The sequence below is a fragment of the Leptonotus elevatus genome, chromosome 3 (assembly GCF_054856555.1).
Source record: "Leptonotus elevatus isolate MCC_2025b chromosome 3, RoL_Lele_1.0, whole genome shotgun sequence".
Lineage (NCBI taxonomy): Eukaryota > Metazoa > Chordata > Actinopteri > Syngnathiformes > Syngnathidae > Leptonotus > Leptonotus elevatus.
Window position 1 is genome coordinate 3566367 of NC_141241.1, and position 15497 is coordinate 3581863.

At 44.2% G+C, this 15497-nt stretch overlaps 1 protein-coding gene across 6 annotated transcripts in view; it reads right to left on the reverse strand.

Annotated features, from left to right (window-relative positions):
- Positions 1-12987, reverse strand: part of adamts18 (ADAM metallopeptidase with thrombospondin type 1 motif, 18) — a 56462-nt gene extending 43475 nt beyond the window's left edge. The window contains exons 1-4 of one of the 6 annotated variants that reach the window (XM_086070849.1): positions 12617-12987; positions 12412-12508; positions 9264-9583; positions 338-548 (exon numbers count right to left, since the gene is read on the reverse strand). In XM_086070849.1, coding sequence (XP_085926975.1) covers positions 338-548; positions 9264-9583; positions 12412-12508; positions 12617-12718 — 730 coding nt within the window. In that variant the 5' untranslated portion in view covers positions 12719-12987. Of the gene's footprint in view, positions 1-333; positions 603-638; positions 743-9263; positions 9584-12411; positions 12509-12616 lie in introns of those variants that run through there. The other 5 variants (XM_086070848.1, XM_086070847.1, XM_086070852.1 and 2 more) reach the window with 5 other exon arrangements.
- Positions 12988-15497: the final 2510 nt, after the last annotated feature.

Consider the following 15497-nt stretch of genomic DNA (forward strand, 5'->3'; position numbering starts at 1 on the left):
TTAACTTGGTTCCCATTTTTTTTATATTAAAAAAATATGTCCATTTGAACACGGGTGTGTAAACTTTTTATATCCAGTGTCAGAGGTAGCAAATCCAGGTCCAGAAAATAGAAACCCTGCCACAGTTTGGCCTTAGCCACAGGTGCTAGCTAGCTAGCTCCCATGGTGCTTGTTTACCTGCTAGGGAGCTAGCTAGCGAGTTAGATAGCTAGCATCAGGGGCTCAAAGCCAAACTGTGGGAGGGTTTTTAAATTCTGGAACTGGATTTGCCACCTCCGTCCACTGTAAAACGTTCACAAAATTTAAAGTATAAGGAAAATGAAGTTCCCTTACATACATTGCTTGCGGCGCCCACAGAAGTGCTGCTGCATTTCTGTGTGCCCGTTTTGGAGGTCCTGATGTGGATGGTGGTCCCGGTGCTGCGTGGACGGACCGCGACCCGATGGGTCATCGGCTTGTTCGCGGACCGCGTGTTCGGCAGAGCGTTTGTAGACCACGTGCGGCTGATGACCGTCGGGTGCGCTGTAGTTGTGACGTTTGGCCAGATGCTGAGGCAGAGGCGAGATCAAATACTCGTGATCAGACACGCGGATCAAACCTGACTGGGGAGACACACACAAGGCACACAAATCAGTTACCTCCGCCAAGGTTCCGCGATGAATCAAAATGGCAAATTTGTGTCTGGGAGATCACATTTTTATCAATTTGTGAAATCTTTGTTTTCCCTCCTTAGCCGTTTCCAAACTTGAAAGCGCATACACTGCTCACCCTCATACTTGGCTGTTAAAAAAAAATGGAGTTAGTTTTTGCCATATCACAACTTGCATCTGCACTTACTTGCGTGCTTGGCAGAGGTAATTAGTTAGATTTAGACTTGTTGGGGCAGCAATTCATTGTCTATTTCCACTAATTCCCATCAGAATTGCGGGCGCACACCGCAAGACATAAACACGCACATCAACCCACTGACCCACTGACCTTTGGCCTTTGTGTAAGTGTGTGTGTGCGTGTGTGTGTGTGCATGTGTGTGTGTGTGTGTGTGTGTGTCTGACAGCCGAGTAGCAGGTTGCAAAATAAACAGAAGGCCGACAAAAGAGAAGCTGGTGTTGTCAAAACATGACTGGGCTCGCTGTGGAGCGGCCCGCTTTGAGCCCGAGTTTGTTCTAATTTGTGTGGAACGTAAACTTCCTCTAGCCTACATTTCACGCGGGATGCGTTACACACTCTGATTTGACAGCACGCGCGCGCGCGCGCACACGCATGTTGTGACTGAACAATATTTTTCACACAGTCGGCCACGTATGAGGTCCACAGGATTTGTTAACAAGACAACGAAAGAGGAAACAAATTTGATGATCAAGTATGTTATGCATACATATGCAGGGAAAGTATATACAGATATACATACACTCTAAATCATCTTTCCATAACAAAATCCATTCCTTTTTTTTTTTTTTTTTTTTTTTTCTAAGAGCTCAGTATTGTTCATTCGGAAATGTCATCATCATTGCTCTTTTTTTTTTTTTTTTTTAATTATTTTTTTTAAATATATATATATATATATATATATATATATATATATATATATTTTTGTGTGTGTGTGTGGGTGAGTATGTGTATGTGCGTGCGTGCGTGCGTGCGTGTATTTGTTAGCTCACCAGAAAACCTATTAGAAAAAATCTCATACCGTTCACCTAAACCGAACACCAGGAGACCCGAGGGGACCGAAGAAAACCAAGGAAGGTGAAATCCAGCACCGACCAGACACCCCCCACCAGAACTCCTCCCCAGCCCAAGAAACATCCAGACCCCAACAAATCCAAAAACCATAAAATCAGGGAGGCCTCAAGAGACCAAAGGAGAGACCGAGAAAAGGAAGGAAGGACAGACGAAGCCGCGTGAGATCCGCAGACACCAGCCTCCACCGATTCAATAACAAAATCCATTCCTGTAGCAATATGTTCATTCATCCATCACCGGTAATTAGCATAATACTGTAATCAATTATCTATCCACCCCAAAAAATTTTCAATAGTCCATCTATCCACGCATGCGTTCAAACATTCTGATCGACATGAAATCAACGCTGCTTTGTCTTAAAATTTGAAATCAAAGCTGAGCTGTCGGAACAGAGAGGCGAGATCAGGGTGCTTTTCTCAGTCCCCTTCGCTTTGCTCGTCTTTTCATCCCCATCTGGAGGTTTTACAACCTCGTCAAGCGATATCGCTGTCATCCTTCCCCGGAAACTTTCCCTCGCCCCCCGAGCGGCGCTATGTGACTTTTCTTCAAAAGGATTAGGCCTCGTGAAGCCTAATTTATCACACGCTGTATCGGTCGCCTTTGCTTTGCACTGCATTTCGTTTCGTTTTTCCATCTTACAAAAGGTGCAATTAGTGACTTTCAACCGGCGAAACTGTCACTTAAAATGTCAAAGTCTTTCTCTTTCTCGTACACATCAAAGAGTCCTAAGTGAGTCTAGACTAGATGACGATTTAGTAATGAGTATGTAAAGACAGACGAAAATTACATGAGTAAATTATTGGAAACTGACGTGAAAAAAAAAACACGCCTTATAGTTAGCATGAAAATTTTCGTTCACTGAGTGTATTTTGCTTTTCTTTTTTTCTTTATTTTCTTTGGCTAAAGGGACCGAGAGCCCTGTCATGATTACCAAGTAATTGATGCCCCCCCCCCCAAAGTTTACAATTTCTCATTTTAAACCATAAATATACAGCAAACTGTGATTCCCCAGTTAAATATTACTGTATAATAAATTCATCTTAAAACATTACCCATAAAAATAAATGGCAGAGAGGTTTTGATTTTCAATAAACGCAACGAAAGTGTGCAAACACAAACAACACTTCCAATGAAGTTACGTAAAATGTAAATAAAACAAATGGATTTAAATTAAGGCTGTAAAATTAAACAATAATAATTGAGTAAATCTGAATACATTTGTGAGCAAATCGAGGCAACAGAATATCAGTATTTATATTTTATGGTTCAAGGTAGTTAGTTAGGTAGGTAGGGTAAGCTAAGGTAGCAATGATTCCGCTAGCTTTGGTTGGAGTTGCCACAAATAGGCAGGAAGATGCAACAAAATAAAAGTTGTATCAGCTTCTTCTCGTATTTGAATGCACATCAACCTGCCTGGTCAATAATGTTGTCTTTTTCTTGTACAAGCCCGCTCACCGAAAATCCTAAAGTGGCCTCTTTATAAACTGCTTTTTAAGGTTTCCTACCATGACATTATGACGCAAATGGCTAAGTGCTTACACGCCATAAAGACAAGGGGGGGGAGGGGGGGACTAGGGGGGGAGCCGAGTGGCCAGAAGCCCCAAACCAGTGATTACTGCACATCTGCGGGGAGTCATGTGACCAGAAGAATTATGGGTCTTGTAAGGGGAAGAAGCACAAGGTGGTAATATTATATTTAGAAGAGCAAGGAGACCGGCAGCAGAGCATGTTGACGGAGAATAAATAGAGGAAAATAATCAATTCAATGCGCTTTGATCAGATGAAACCAAGGTGGATTTTTTCTTGGCCAAAATTCCAAAATGTAAGCTGGGCGAGTAAAACACGTGTACGTATAGGTTAAGAAAAATAGGGGGGGGGGGGGGGGGGGCAGTTGAACATCAACCCACTAAAGTTGCTCAAAGACGACTACCATCTCATTGTGAGTCTCATCAAGAGTGCAGTGATTGACCGCTCTTTATTGTGGAGGATACGTTCCAGACCCACTCATCCAAATTGTGATTAAAAAAATATATACATATAATACCGTACGGATTCGTCTCTGTTCTCCTGTTGGCTGAAAAGTGCACTGACAACTGTAGCGCTCATTTCCCACATGCAAGGCAGGGTCCAACATTATTTGTGGCCCGTTGGCCCGAGTGCTCTGGCAGCAGCTCGGTTTTTAGTAATTTTTCTCCCACTGTCAGTGTAGATCTAGGAATTAAAATAATATAAGCAGGTATGTGTTTTTAGTGACTTTTGTCTACTCTGTACCTTTGGACACTGCGGACGGGACAAGCTTTTCACAGTGGAAACTTGTCTGTCGAGAGTAACAAATTAAAGCACTGTCCTTATTTAACATCATGCCTAACAAATCCCATTATTGCGCGACTGCATTAGATGTGAAGGCAACATTAGTTGGTCAGATTTTGATGATGTACGGCTTCAGTTTGCATCCACTTGAAGTCCTCCGCAAAGCCCATTAGTCTTGTGTGAGAAAGACGACAAAGGGCACACACACACAAACGCACAAACGCACAGCATCCCTGAGCCTTTCGAAGAACCCAACCACGCACCCCCCACCTCCACTCTCGAGCTGGCATCTAACAGTGGGCACTACATCACTGTCAGCATGCAGACCACCGGGGAGCGGCTCCGGGCCTGGGAGAAGGGGGACGGCCCAATTTGTTGGTCTCTACACAAAGTAGACAGGTACAAATGGGCTGGACGCTGGCTGGAGATCACTCACCGATGTGTCACTTGAAGCCAATGGGGGGCGCGGGAGGGTTCTTCCCCCACCCCACAAAAAAAGTCACCCATAAATGCTGAAAGTGTGAAGAATTCTGCTGATAACCTGTCCAGATACTATAGTCACGTTCACTCAAATAATAGCCTACAATATGCATTCTAAAAACAGTTGGGTCAAAAGCAACCCAATTATGGATCAAACATGGACCAATCCACTTTATGGGTCATTTTGACCCAACTTTCTGGGTTGTTTGATACAAAATGACGCACGTATAGTATCTGACCAATATTTATTTATTGTTTTAAAATAAAAGACCCATTTATCGACTCAAAGTTGGGCCAAATAGACCCAAGTAGAGGATCGGTCCATTTTTGACCCATAGTTTTTTACCCAACTGATTTTAGAGTGTGGGTTTTGCGTGTAAGGTACAGACATGACTAGATTGTGAAGTTTAACACCTGAGACTTGCTGCCCTTGTCTCTGTGTCATAAACAATAGCAATTTTATTTTTATTTTTTTCTAAGAGCTCAGTATTGTTCATTCGGTAATTTCACCAATTTGACATGTTATCGCCATTGCTTTTTTTTTTTTTTTATGTGGGTGAGTATGTGTATGTGCGTGTGTGCGTGTGTGTGTGTATTCATTAGTTCACCAAAAACCTATTAAAAAATCCCATACCGTTCACCTAAACCGAACACCGCCGTCAGGAGACCCGAGGAAGGATCAAAGAAAAGAAAGGAAAGTGAAATCCGGCACCGACCAAACACCACCCACCACCTACCGGGCCAACAATAGCAATTGTTATTGTAAGCCTCTTTCACACTTCTAGTAAATTGGTGCATCCAACACTCTAAAAACAGTAGGGTCAATAATAACTCAACTATGGGTAAAAATGGACCGATCCTCTACTTGGGTCTATTTGACCCAATTTTGAGTCAAGAAATGGGTCTTTTAGTGTAAAACAACTCATATTATACGAATATTGGTCAGAGCCTTTACTTGGGTCATATTGTATCAAACAACCCAGAAAGTTGGGTCAAATTGACCCATAAAATGGATCGGTCCATTTTTGGGTTTACTTTTGATCCAACTGTTTTTACAGTGAAAGTTTACGATAGAGCCTGCAGTTTAAGAGTCCAATTTAAATAATGCGCCTTCGCACAGCCAATGCGTTTTTGGCGCTTTTCGATGGTCAAGTGGCGACATCGCCGCAACAGGGCTTTTTAACACGGGCAGCGAGTCTCGGGTGTGTCATACACAGGTGACATTCTGCCTCTCAAACTACTTCGGCGGACGGCTGAGCTAGCAATTGCCAGGGCGAACATCCGACAATCACTCTCCGCACCTCACCTCTGTGTCGAAAGCAATTGTTTTGCACGTTGCGCTTGGAAAAGGGGACGTCCCCTTTTCCAAGCCAAACGTATGAATGCGGAAGAAAACTTTGCTTTAAGCTACCAAAATGTATAACCCCCTTTTCACGCCTGCTTCCTGGTGCAGCAGAGGCGTAACAGTAGAGACAATTCCCCAGCAATGCACTGTAAAATGGGCTTCTCTATTGTGCTTGGACAAGGCATTTAATAGACTGTATTTATGGAAGAATGCTAAAAGTCAGATCAAATATGTCTTACATGGTCTGCGTGGCTATGCACAAGTGGCAACGTCTTTCTCTGGGGAGTTCTGTCCCAAAGGGATGAGGGGGGGGGGAATATATGGAAGATCACTGAAAGTTGGAGAAAGACCGTTAAGATTGTTGGTGTATAAGCGGCTCACATCTGAATGTGTAACAGCTGTTCGGATGCCCGAGCGGGACTAAGGAATAAATCCATTACAACTAAAAGACAATTTGTCATTATTCTGGGAAGGCAGCATGAAAGGGGTTTGCGCTTTGGGATTGGCAGATACGATACGTATATAAATGTAAAGTACGGAGCAACACTTTAATTCTTTAATGACATATGACGTATCGATACGTCAAAAGCGTTTTTTCATGCGGCGTGGCTTCTGACCGCAATGTTATTTAAAAAGAAACGGCCAGCAGGTGGCAGCAAGTATAAGATCAGCCAGTATCACACAAGGATCTTGTTTGCAGAAGAAGAGAAGGAGGACGTGTAAGTTGGGAGTGTCGTCTGCCACTAGCGTGTAGAGCAGCGCAGAGGAAGTAGAAAATAAGCGATGGGCAGAACAAAACAGTTAACCCTGAAGGATTGCTTTTTGTCAAAAAAAAAAAAAAAAGCATGAGTTGCTGCGCGCTTCGTTCGTCAAGTAAACGCGACGAGTAACCGTCGAGCGATGATCCATGAGACCAGCCAATTGTTGTTTTTTTAATGTGCAATAAACTGTTATCAAAATCACTTTTTGGAATGTTGTTTTATTGCAGGAAAACATTATTTAGATGTTTGAGCTGTCACAAAAAAAAAATAGTAGAGTTAAAGTCCAAGTTGTGCCTGAAATGTTTGTTTTACAAAACTTCTTTTTCTATGTTTTTTTTCTCAGGAATTCGAATTTCGACAAAACTCAGCTATATTCTAATGCTGATAACTAAAGAACGGGAAAATATAGAAATACACTTCTTTTTTTCTGATGAAAGGGGAGAGTCTAATCTTTTTAAAGGGGGTTGCTCCAGTAAAAATGGCTGGGATTCAATGAGCTAATTCTAGTAAGTATAGTCAAAAATAGTGTAGGTGGTCACTTAGTTGAAGTCCCCCCCCCCCCCCCACACACACTCAAAAACGGCACTACCCCCAGCATCACTACGGGGGTGTCGGAAAAAGCCCCCGCACACCGCAGGGAGTCGGGTGCGTAGTAAGGGCAGACGTAATTCGTAGGTCCGAGTCTGTGATGTGACGCGAGCGCCTGGCGGTCGTCGCAACTTGCGGCACCGTGTCAACGACGGGAGCGGGGGGGGGGGGGGGGGGCAACGTGGTGGAGGAACAAAAGGACATGAGGAAGCCGGTCGAGGCTGGATTCACACTGTTGTCAATTGGCATCGCCTTCATCTCAGCATTTAGACAGTTTTATATCAAGGAGCTTTTTAAGTGGCGCTATAAAATGCGGCCCCCCTTTCGGTGTTGACGACAAGTTTTGGGGGTCAACTGCTTCAGTCACCCGAACATGAGAAAAGCGTTGATTAAACATCTTCATTCTCTCCGTACAAGAGCCCCAGCGGCGAGTTCACTTCACTCGAGCCGCGAGCCTTCAAGGACGCGCGGAAAGTAATTACGAAGTGTGCGCAATTAACACGGCGGGACGAAATCCCTCATCATCGAGCGCCGCTCTTAATACCGCCTCATTCGCTACACTTCCATCTGCTTGACCTCCGGCCCGCAGTGCTCGAGCGTTGGTTCAAGTCCAGAAGCCCCCAGCTGACTTCCCCCCCCCCCCCCTCTTGAAAGAGACAACAACATGAAGAACGAGAGGTTCTTATTCTCCCATTCTCCTCTTTGCTTGCTCTCACCCCCATTTTGTTCTCCTCAAAGCCCTTTGACACGAACAGTCCATCTTTCAAAAGAGACGATCCGACCTCCCTGGGAGCTTCCAGGGCCGGACAATGGCTGCACATTATCCCTGCACAACACTTTCTCTCACTCGCTCTCTCTCGCTCGCCATTCATGATGTCACACTCTTTTCTTCCCTCTCATGTGTCTTTCTTCCTCTGCCGCATTGTTTGTAATCCCACCTTAATCCCCCCAACCCCCCCCCCCCCCCCCCTCCGGCGGCCCTGAATGCGGTCGCTCCTTATTTTGTACTTAATCCAAAGGTTCTTGGCAGGAGAGCTGCATAAAAGCACGGGTGAGATGCAGTCTCACACACACACACACACACACACACACACACACACACACACACACACACACACACACACACACACACACACACACACACACACACACACACACACACACACACACACACACACACACACACACACACACACACACACACACAGACCTTAGTCCTTGGATGAAGAGATGGAATAAGATGTCAATATTCATTCAACTTTTTGTCTTTGAAATATCCTTCCAAAGTACCTTCGAGCCGTCTGGCCCTCAATTCGGCGCGGGCCGCATTTGGGCTGCCAGCCTGCAGCCAGCCTATTTGTTGTGCCTTCGCTTTTCCATCACAGGTTCCGGAATGGCCTGGCAGTGCTCTGCCTCGGCCCTCACTTGGCCTGGCCTGGCCTGGCCTGGCCTCTTTTCAATTGGGTTTGGGGCGGGATCAAATGAAGTGTGTGAAATAAATGAACTGCAATTCGAAGATAAGTCACAACAACAACGACGTGTTGTTTGTGCCGCTCGCTCTTGCAAGTTTATATACTGACTACGTTTACATGCAGGAATGAACCTTTTAAAACCCGAATATTGCACAATATTTGGGTTTTTGTAAGGCCATGTAAACACGCGCAATAACCCAAATATGCTCTAATTCAGTTTTTTTTTTAAACCCGAATAAGTTACCCCTTTCATAACCGGAATTCTTGCTCATATAAATGCATTTGGAATAGCTCGATCGATCGTGGCATTGTTGTTCGCTGTGCGCATGCTCACTATTTTCTTCGCTGTCTTCTTTTCTTCTTCTTCTTCGCTTATTTGATTCGCAAGGACGTATGTAAGCTACGTCGTCACGACTTGTACGCGCAGCTCCGTCCTTACTCGCTAAAGGAGCCTCCCTTGAATAGATTGATTTCTCCGCTGCGTGTTGGCGTTATTTTTGTTATTTCTTTTTTTTAAAAAAAAAATATATATATTTTTGTTATTTCTAACAACAACAGCAGACTTACCAGCCCCGAGCATGTGGAAATGGCTGCTGAGGAGGACGACATGTCCCGGATAAATCCTTGATAGTGGCAGTCGTGGTACCCGTCGCCTCTGGTTTCCGTGGCAATGCCGCCCGAGCCTAGCGTTTGCACCGCGAAGCCCGGGCCAACCACTGAGGACGGCTGCAGGTCCAGGTGCAGGTCCCGGCCGAAGACAGAAAGGCGGTAGTGCACAGACGGGGGCAGCGGCGCCGACCTTCTGCTGCGCCGGCCCCGCCGGCTCACATCGTGGCTCAGGTATTGTCCCTGAGCGTCCACCTCCACTGGGGTGGCAAAGGCGTAATCTGAGGATGACAGAGGACAGGAAGTCATCTTCATGTTTCGCTTTTCTAGGACCAAAACCAAGAAGTAAGAAATCAGGGCATAATAACAAAACCATTGTGTGTGCCAATCCATTGACAAAGGTCCAAGGTGATCGTTTTTTTAGGTTGTTTTTTTTGACGCAACTGAAATTTGTGTCCCTTATAGCAGAAGAAAGGACCTTAGAAAGCAAATACCAACCCCTGCTCATGGAGCAGACTATCGAATATAGTCAGAAAAAAAAATGATCAAGTAGGTCCCACCGGACTAAATGAACTCTAGAGTAACCGTACCATTTCTTGGGCTAATCAGACACGTACGTTTATTCTCACTCGCTGTGTTAAGTACCCAAATGCAGAATCAATAAAACAAAAACAACCCCAGCGACAGGATTTATAAGTTCAATAAAGTCCCCTGAAAATGCATGTGGTCCTTGTCTTGGAGGAAGTTTTGCACCTTGGTGCTATTTATCCCCGGTTGGTGGCACTTTTGTGTATCCTGTGATTGACTGGCGACCAATCCGGCGTGTAAGGTTTGCCTTTTGCCTTAAGTTAGCAGGGATTGACTCCAGCTCCTTGTGAACCTAAACACGGGTACAGAAAAGTTGGATGCATGCCCATCTTTTGTTCGTTAGTAAATTTGAATATTGTGTATGTAAACATTGTAAAGTCAGCTTCCTCTTCAGGATTACAGTAATCGCAGTAATAGAGGGGGAGAAGCACCATGTGCAGCTGTGCGTAGCGAAAAGCCACGAGTAATTGATGACCCCCCAACCCCCCCCTCCCCCACCCACACACACACACAAAAAAAAAAAGGATTCATATTTACCTATAACTATAAATATGTGAAGGATTCCACTAATCATTTCCAATTACAACATTAGAGTTCTACTAAGGATGTAATATTTAATCATATATAACATTTTTCATTCCAGAATGTTCCCGCACAGCACATATTGGATAAAGGACAGGAAGTTTAAGTACGGTAAACAAATACAGTGAAACTGAGCCTCTGACTATCAGATGTTGTAATAACAATTCAGACTGATGTACTTTGTAAAAAAAATAATAATTTTAAAAAGTAAGCTGTGGTATATTATTTTAGCTAAACTGAATGCTGATGTCTGACCCATCGATGACACATCACTTGGTGTATGTCAGATGCAGTTCAGAAACGGAGAAAGAAGCTAGTAAGTATTTAATAGCTTCATTTCCCGTGCCTGTCACAGAAAATAAATGTTTCACGTTAATGACAAGGATACAGTGAAACGTATTCACTCTTTCCTCTCTCACTTCAGCACTGTGAGAAGCCGGCCGTTTCTTATCTGCCAAGCCTCCAATAAATCAAAGTTTATGAATAGTCCCTACAGGGCAACTTGGCCAAGAGGAACCCCAGAGTGCGCAGAGCACTTTTTTTTTTTTTTTGGACCTCACGACCCGCTCGACCCCAACATTGTTACACTGCTAATTTGTTCTTTGATGCATCACTCTACTGTACTTCAGCCATCCCGGAGGCTTTGCTGGACGTTTGCAGTGAAACTTGTAGAAATCCAGCGCAATTCACACTGGCACGTTTTTGGGGGATTAGAAATAATGGAAATAAATGTGCAAAATAAGTTATTCACTATAAAACGCAAAACTACAGCAAATCTCTCTCATCCTAAGTGATGACTAGTTTTCAAAAATCTCAAACATTTAAACAAAAGAAAATTCTGATCTGATCATCAAAACACATTGAATAGCAAAATTGAGAATGACAGATATTTAAATTCGCCCGATAACTGAACTACCAAGAAATTCCCAAAAAGCTTTGTTTGGCTAGATGCACGCATATTGACGTGCTACGGTAACGTTACGCGTCGGTAGTCACAGATCGAGGCAAGCTCGGTGCTACATGCGCCGCATCATCTAGCTAGCAATGAGTTTTGGCTGGCTAGCTAGCACGGTTAACCAAGTTTGCAGAGTAGCTGCTTTGTCAGTCATTATCGCCACCACGGTGGGGAAAAACGATACACTTCTGACAAGTATTGTTCCCACAAAAGCATGATGAGGAAAGATGGAGAAGCCGTGCTAATTGCTAAGCTAATTTAAGATGACACGTTATCGTTTAATACTGAAATTAAGTGCTTGGTGATTGAGTACACTTTTCACAGAAGTCGAGCGAGAATATGTGGAGCGTATCCAACCTTGAACAGCAAAATTAGCAGGCCAATTAATTAGTGTCAGAACTCTGGAAATAAAATTATATTTTACTCAATAGTGCTAAACAGAAGTGGAACCTGGAATTGTGTTTGAAATTGCCACAGTGTATATTACGTAAAAAAAAAAGGAAAACAATGGTTCATTTGTTATATTGTCGTATTTTTTTTTAATATATAGTTTAACAAAACTCTTACTTTGAGGCCCTGGGATTAGCCTGCAAAAAATTGCACCTCAAAATAGAAAGTTGCTCCTCAAATAAACGTATCATGTAGCGGCTGTTCTTGTCTTCTTTTTACTAAACATCATTTTAAAACGATATCTTAATTGTGTTTTACTTTATCAAGTATCATTAACCTGTAAATGTTTTTGGTGTTCGGCAAATAAACAAACATATCATGAAACCGCAACCCCTTTTTTGAAACACTAATAATAATGTACTATAATATTAATAATTTGTTATTGCATTATGTCCTTGTATTTACAATCAAGCATAATCTTACTCATTTGGAACCCTACTTTGAAGACCCAATGGCCGCAAACCCTACTTTGAAACCCTATCCCCTTAGCCAGCCATATACCGGCTGGACAACACTAACAAGTGGAGCACTCACCATGATTTAACCCGTGGCTGCTGGAGGAAGAAGAGGAGGAAAAGTAGTTGGGTGACACAGTGTGCAGGGAGGCGTGCGTGCAGCATATGTGCAGGGTCTGCAAAATAAATAAATAAAGAAATAGATAAACTGGTATAGCAACAGGTGATTGCACAAATGACATGGTTCACAAGATAGGAGTGTACAATGGATTCTGAATGAATACCTTGATGAGGCTCCAGGTCAGCAGGGTGGAGAGCAGCCGCACTGGTGCGCAGCCGACCAGCGGCATGGGTAGAGTCCAAATGATAAGAAGCAGACAGTCCATGGTGGTGGTCGTGATGGTGGTGGTGGTGGTGGCGGGTTCAGGGCGAGCTCACACCTCCCGGCGACTCCTAAAAGTGCGCACGAGATGTAACAGCGCGCCAAATATGGCCATCACCGCGCATTGCGCGCGCATCGTGGACCCCCCCTCAGGTGAGGTCCACTCGTGTGAGTGTGAGGCAGGTAGTCCGACTCCCAAGTGAATGCGTGAGTGAGTCCCGGGGTGGGAGAGCCAGTCGTGCGCATTTGGCACCAATCAGCTCGCAGCATCACGAGAGCGCGCCGTGGAAAGCCTGGAAGCAGGGATGTGCGCGCGACTCGGAACGCCCACACGCGTACGCGCGCGCGTGCGCGCGCGCGGCCGTGCTCGTTTGTCGCGTGCGCGTGGACGTCATGAGAGCGGTTAACGTGACTCCTCGTGCGGTTTGTGTGCTGCTGCGTGCTTCAATGTTGAACACTTCAGGTGTAAAGCGCTCTGCATTGCCATTAAGACTAAATATAGTTCAAACTGCAATAGTGCAGTATGTACATTAAACTTTGCATTTTAAACTTGCAGAGTATTCTGTCCAAAATGGCATACACAGAATGCATATTTTAGGTATGCACATGCTGAGACACGCATTTGCATGAATGTGTTGTTGAATTACAAATTCACTTTTTTAAAGGGAGGGAGGGTTGAGAGAGGAAAAGAAGAAAGGATGGCTGTATGGAAGGAGGGTAACCAAGAAGGATGGGAGAAAAGAAGGGATGAGGTGTGTTGGTATAACAAGCAAGGAAGGAAAGGATGCATGAAAGAATGGGAGAGGAAGGAAGGAAGGAAGAAAAGATGGACTAGGAAGAAAAGATGGACTAGGAAGAAAAGAAGGAAGGAAGGCAGGGAGGAAGGAAGGATGGACAAGGATGAAAATAAGGAAGGAATGAGAAAAGGTAGGACCAAAGGAAGGAAGGCAGAAAGGAAAGCAAGAACCAGGAAGGCAGGCGGGAAGGAATGAAAGAAAGATGGACAAAGGAAGAAAAGTAGGAAGGAAGTAAGGAAGGATGAAAAGAAAGACAGACGAACAAGGAAGAAAAGAAAGACCGAAGGAGAAAAGGAAGGAAGGGATAAAAGAAGGAAGGAAGGAGAAAAACAGGAAGGGATTAAGGAAGGAAGCAAGGAAGGAAGGAAAAAAGGCAGGTAGGAAGGATGGACAAGGACAAAAAGAAGGAAGGAATGAGAAAAGGTTGGACCGAAGGAAGGCAAGAACTCGGAAGGCAGGTGGGAAGGAATGAAAAATGGACAAATGAAGAAAAGTAGGAAGGAAGGTAGGAAAGATGAACAAGGAAAAAAAGATGGATAGAAAGAGAAATGGCAGGTAGAGATTAAGGAAGGAAGGAAGGAAGGAAGGATGGACAAGGATGAAAATAAGGAAGGAATGAGAAAAGGTAGAACTGAAGGAAGGAAGGCAGAAAGGAAACCAAGAACTAGGAAGGCAGGCGGGGAGGAATGAAAGAAAGATGGACAAAGGAAGAAAAGTAGGAAGGAAGTAAGGAAGGATGACAAGAAAGAAAGATGAACAAGGAAGAAAAGAAGGATGGAAGGAGAAAAGGAAGGAAGGAAGGAAGAAAAAAGGCAGGCAGGAAGGAAGGAACTAGGAAGGCAGGGAGGAAGGAATAAAGATGGACAAAAGAAGAAAAGTAGCAAGGAAGGAAGGAAAGAAGGAAGAAAGGAAGGAAGGTCCTCCACTAAATCAACGCATCTTATGTTTTCTTTTTAAATGATGCAGATTGTAACGCATGCAGTTCAATTAGCATGCTGAGCGGCAAGCATTCACACATGCAACTGTGAGGTTCGATTATTTAAGGCGGAGTCAAGCATTCACTCTTTGGGCACAATTGGGCGCTTCCAATGTGTTTTTTCAAATGCTACGTGAATGCTGAGATTTAAGCATTGATGCAAATAAAAATTGTGAGCTTTCAGTATCGCTGGCGTAATTAACCAGCGTGTCCACAACGATCAACATCGTCAGTTCCAGATTTGCCTCGAAAAGTGCGCCATATGCAAACAATCCATCAAGAGAGTTTTCCTTCCTTCTGTCGACCGTGCCAGGACTATTTTCTGTCGCGGAAGACGCGTAAGCCTGCCTCGTATCATATTGTAGCCTACGATATGAAATGACATCGTACTTCAGTGGTTCTGGCAGGCCGGAGGAATTCTTTGTGCTTTGCCCGCTTCCTGTGGCAGGCGTTGCAGAGAGCGTGCCGCGATACGAGTCGTTTCTGTGGTGGCCGGACGAGGTGACGGGTGCGGCGGTAACCCGATATGCAAACGCAACCAAATCTGCAACGGAAACAACAAACATGCTCGCTATCTCAAACGGAATTTAGGTGACACAAACTGCAGAGCCCTCATTTTTGGCTTTGAAGGCCTTACTTGAAAACGAACCCCCAATCTACCTAAATTTAGGTCTAACCATTATTTGACACCCTAATGCAGGTTTGATCTTCAAATTCGGGGCTTTTAATACCTAACCCTGGTTTGAACACTATTTTGAAACCCCAACACTTGTTTGAAAATCTTAACCCACTTGCTTAACACCCTAATTCCAACATCTATGAGCCACTCTTGACATTGATTTTGAAACCTTAACCCGGGTTCGAAACTCCAACATGAAACTTTTCACACTGGAATCCTGTCTGGCTGTCTTGAAACCCGACCACTGGAAACCCCAATTTTAAATCTTAATTTTTGTCTGAAACTGACTGCGACTTAAACCTCTACTTTGAAGCCAGAACCCCGACTTTAA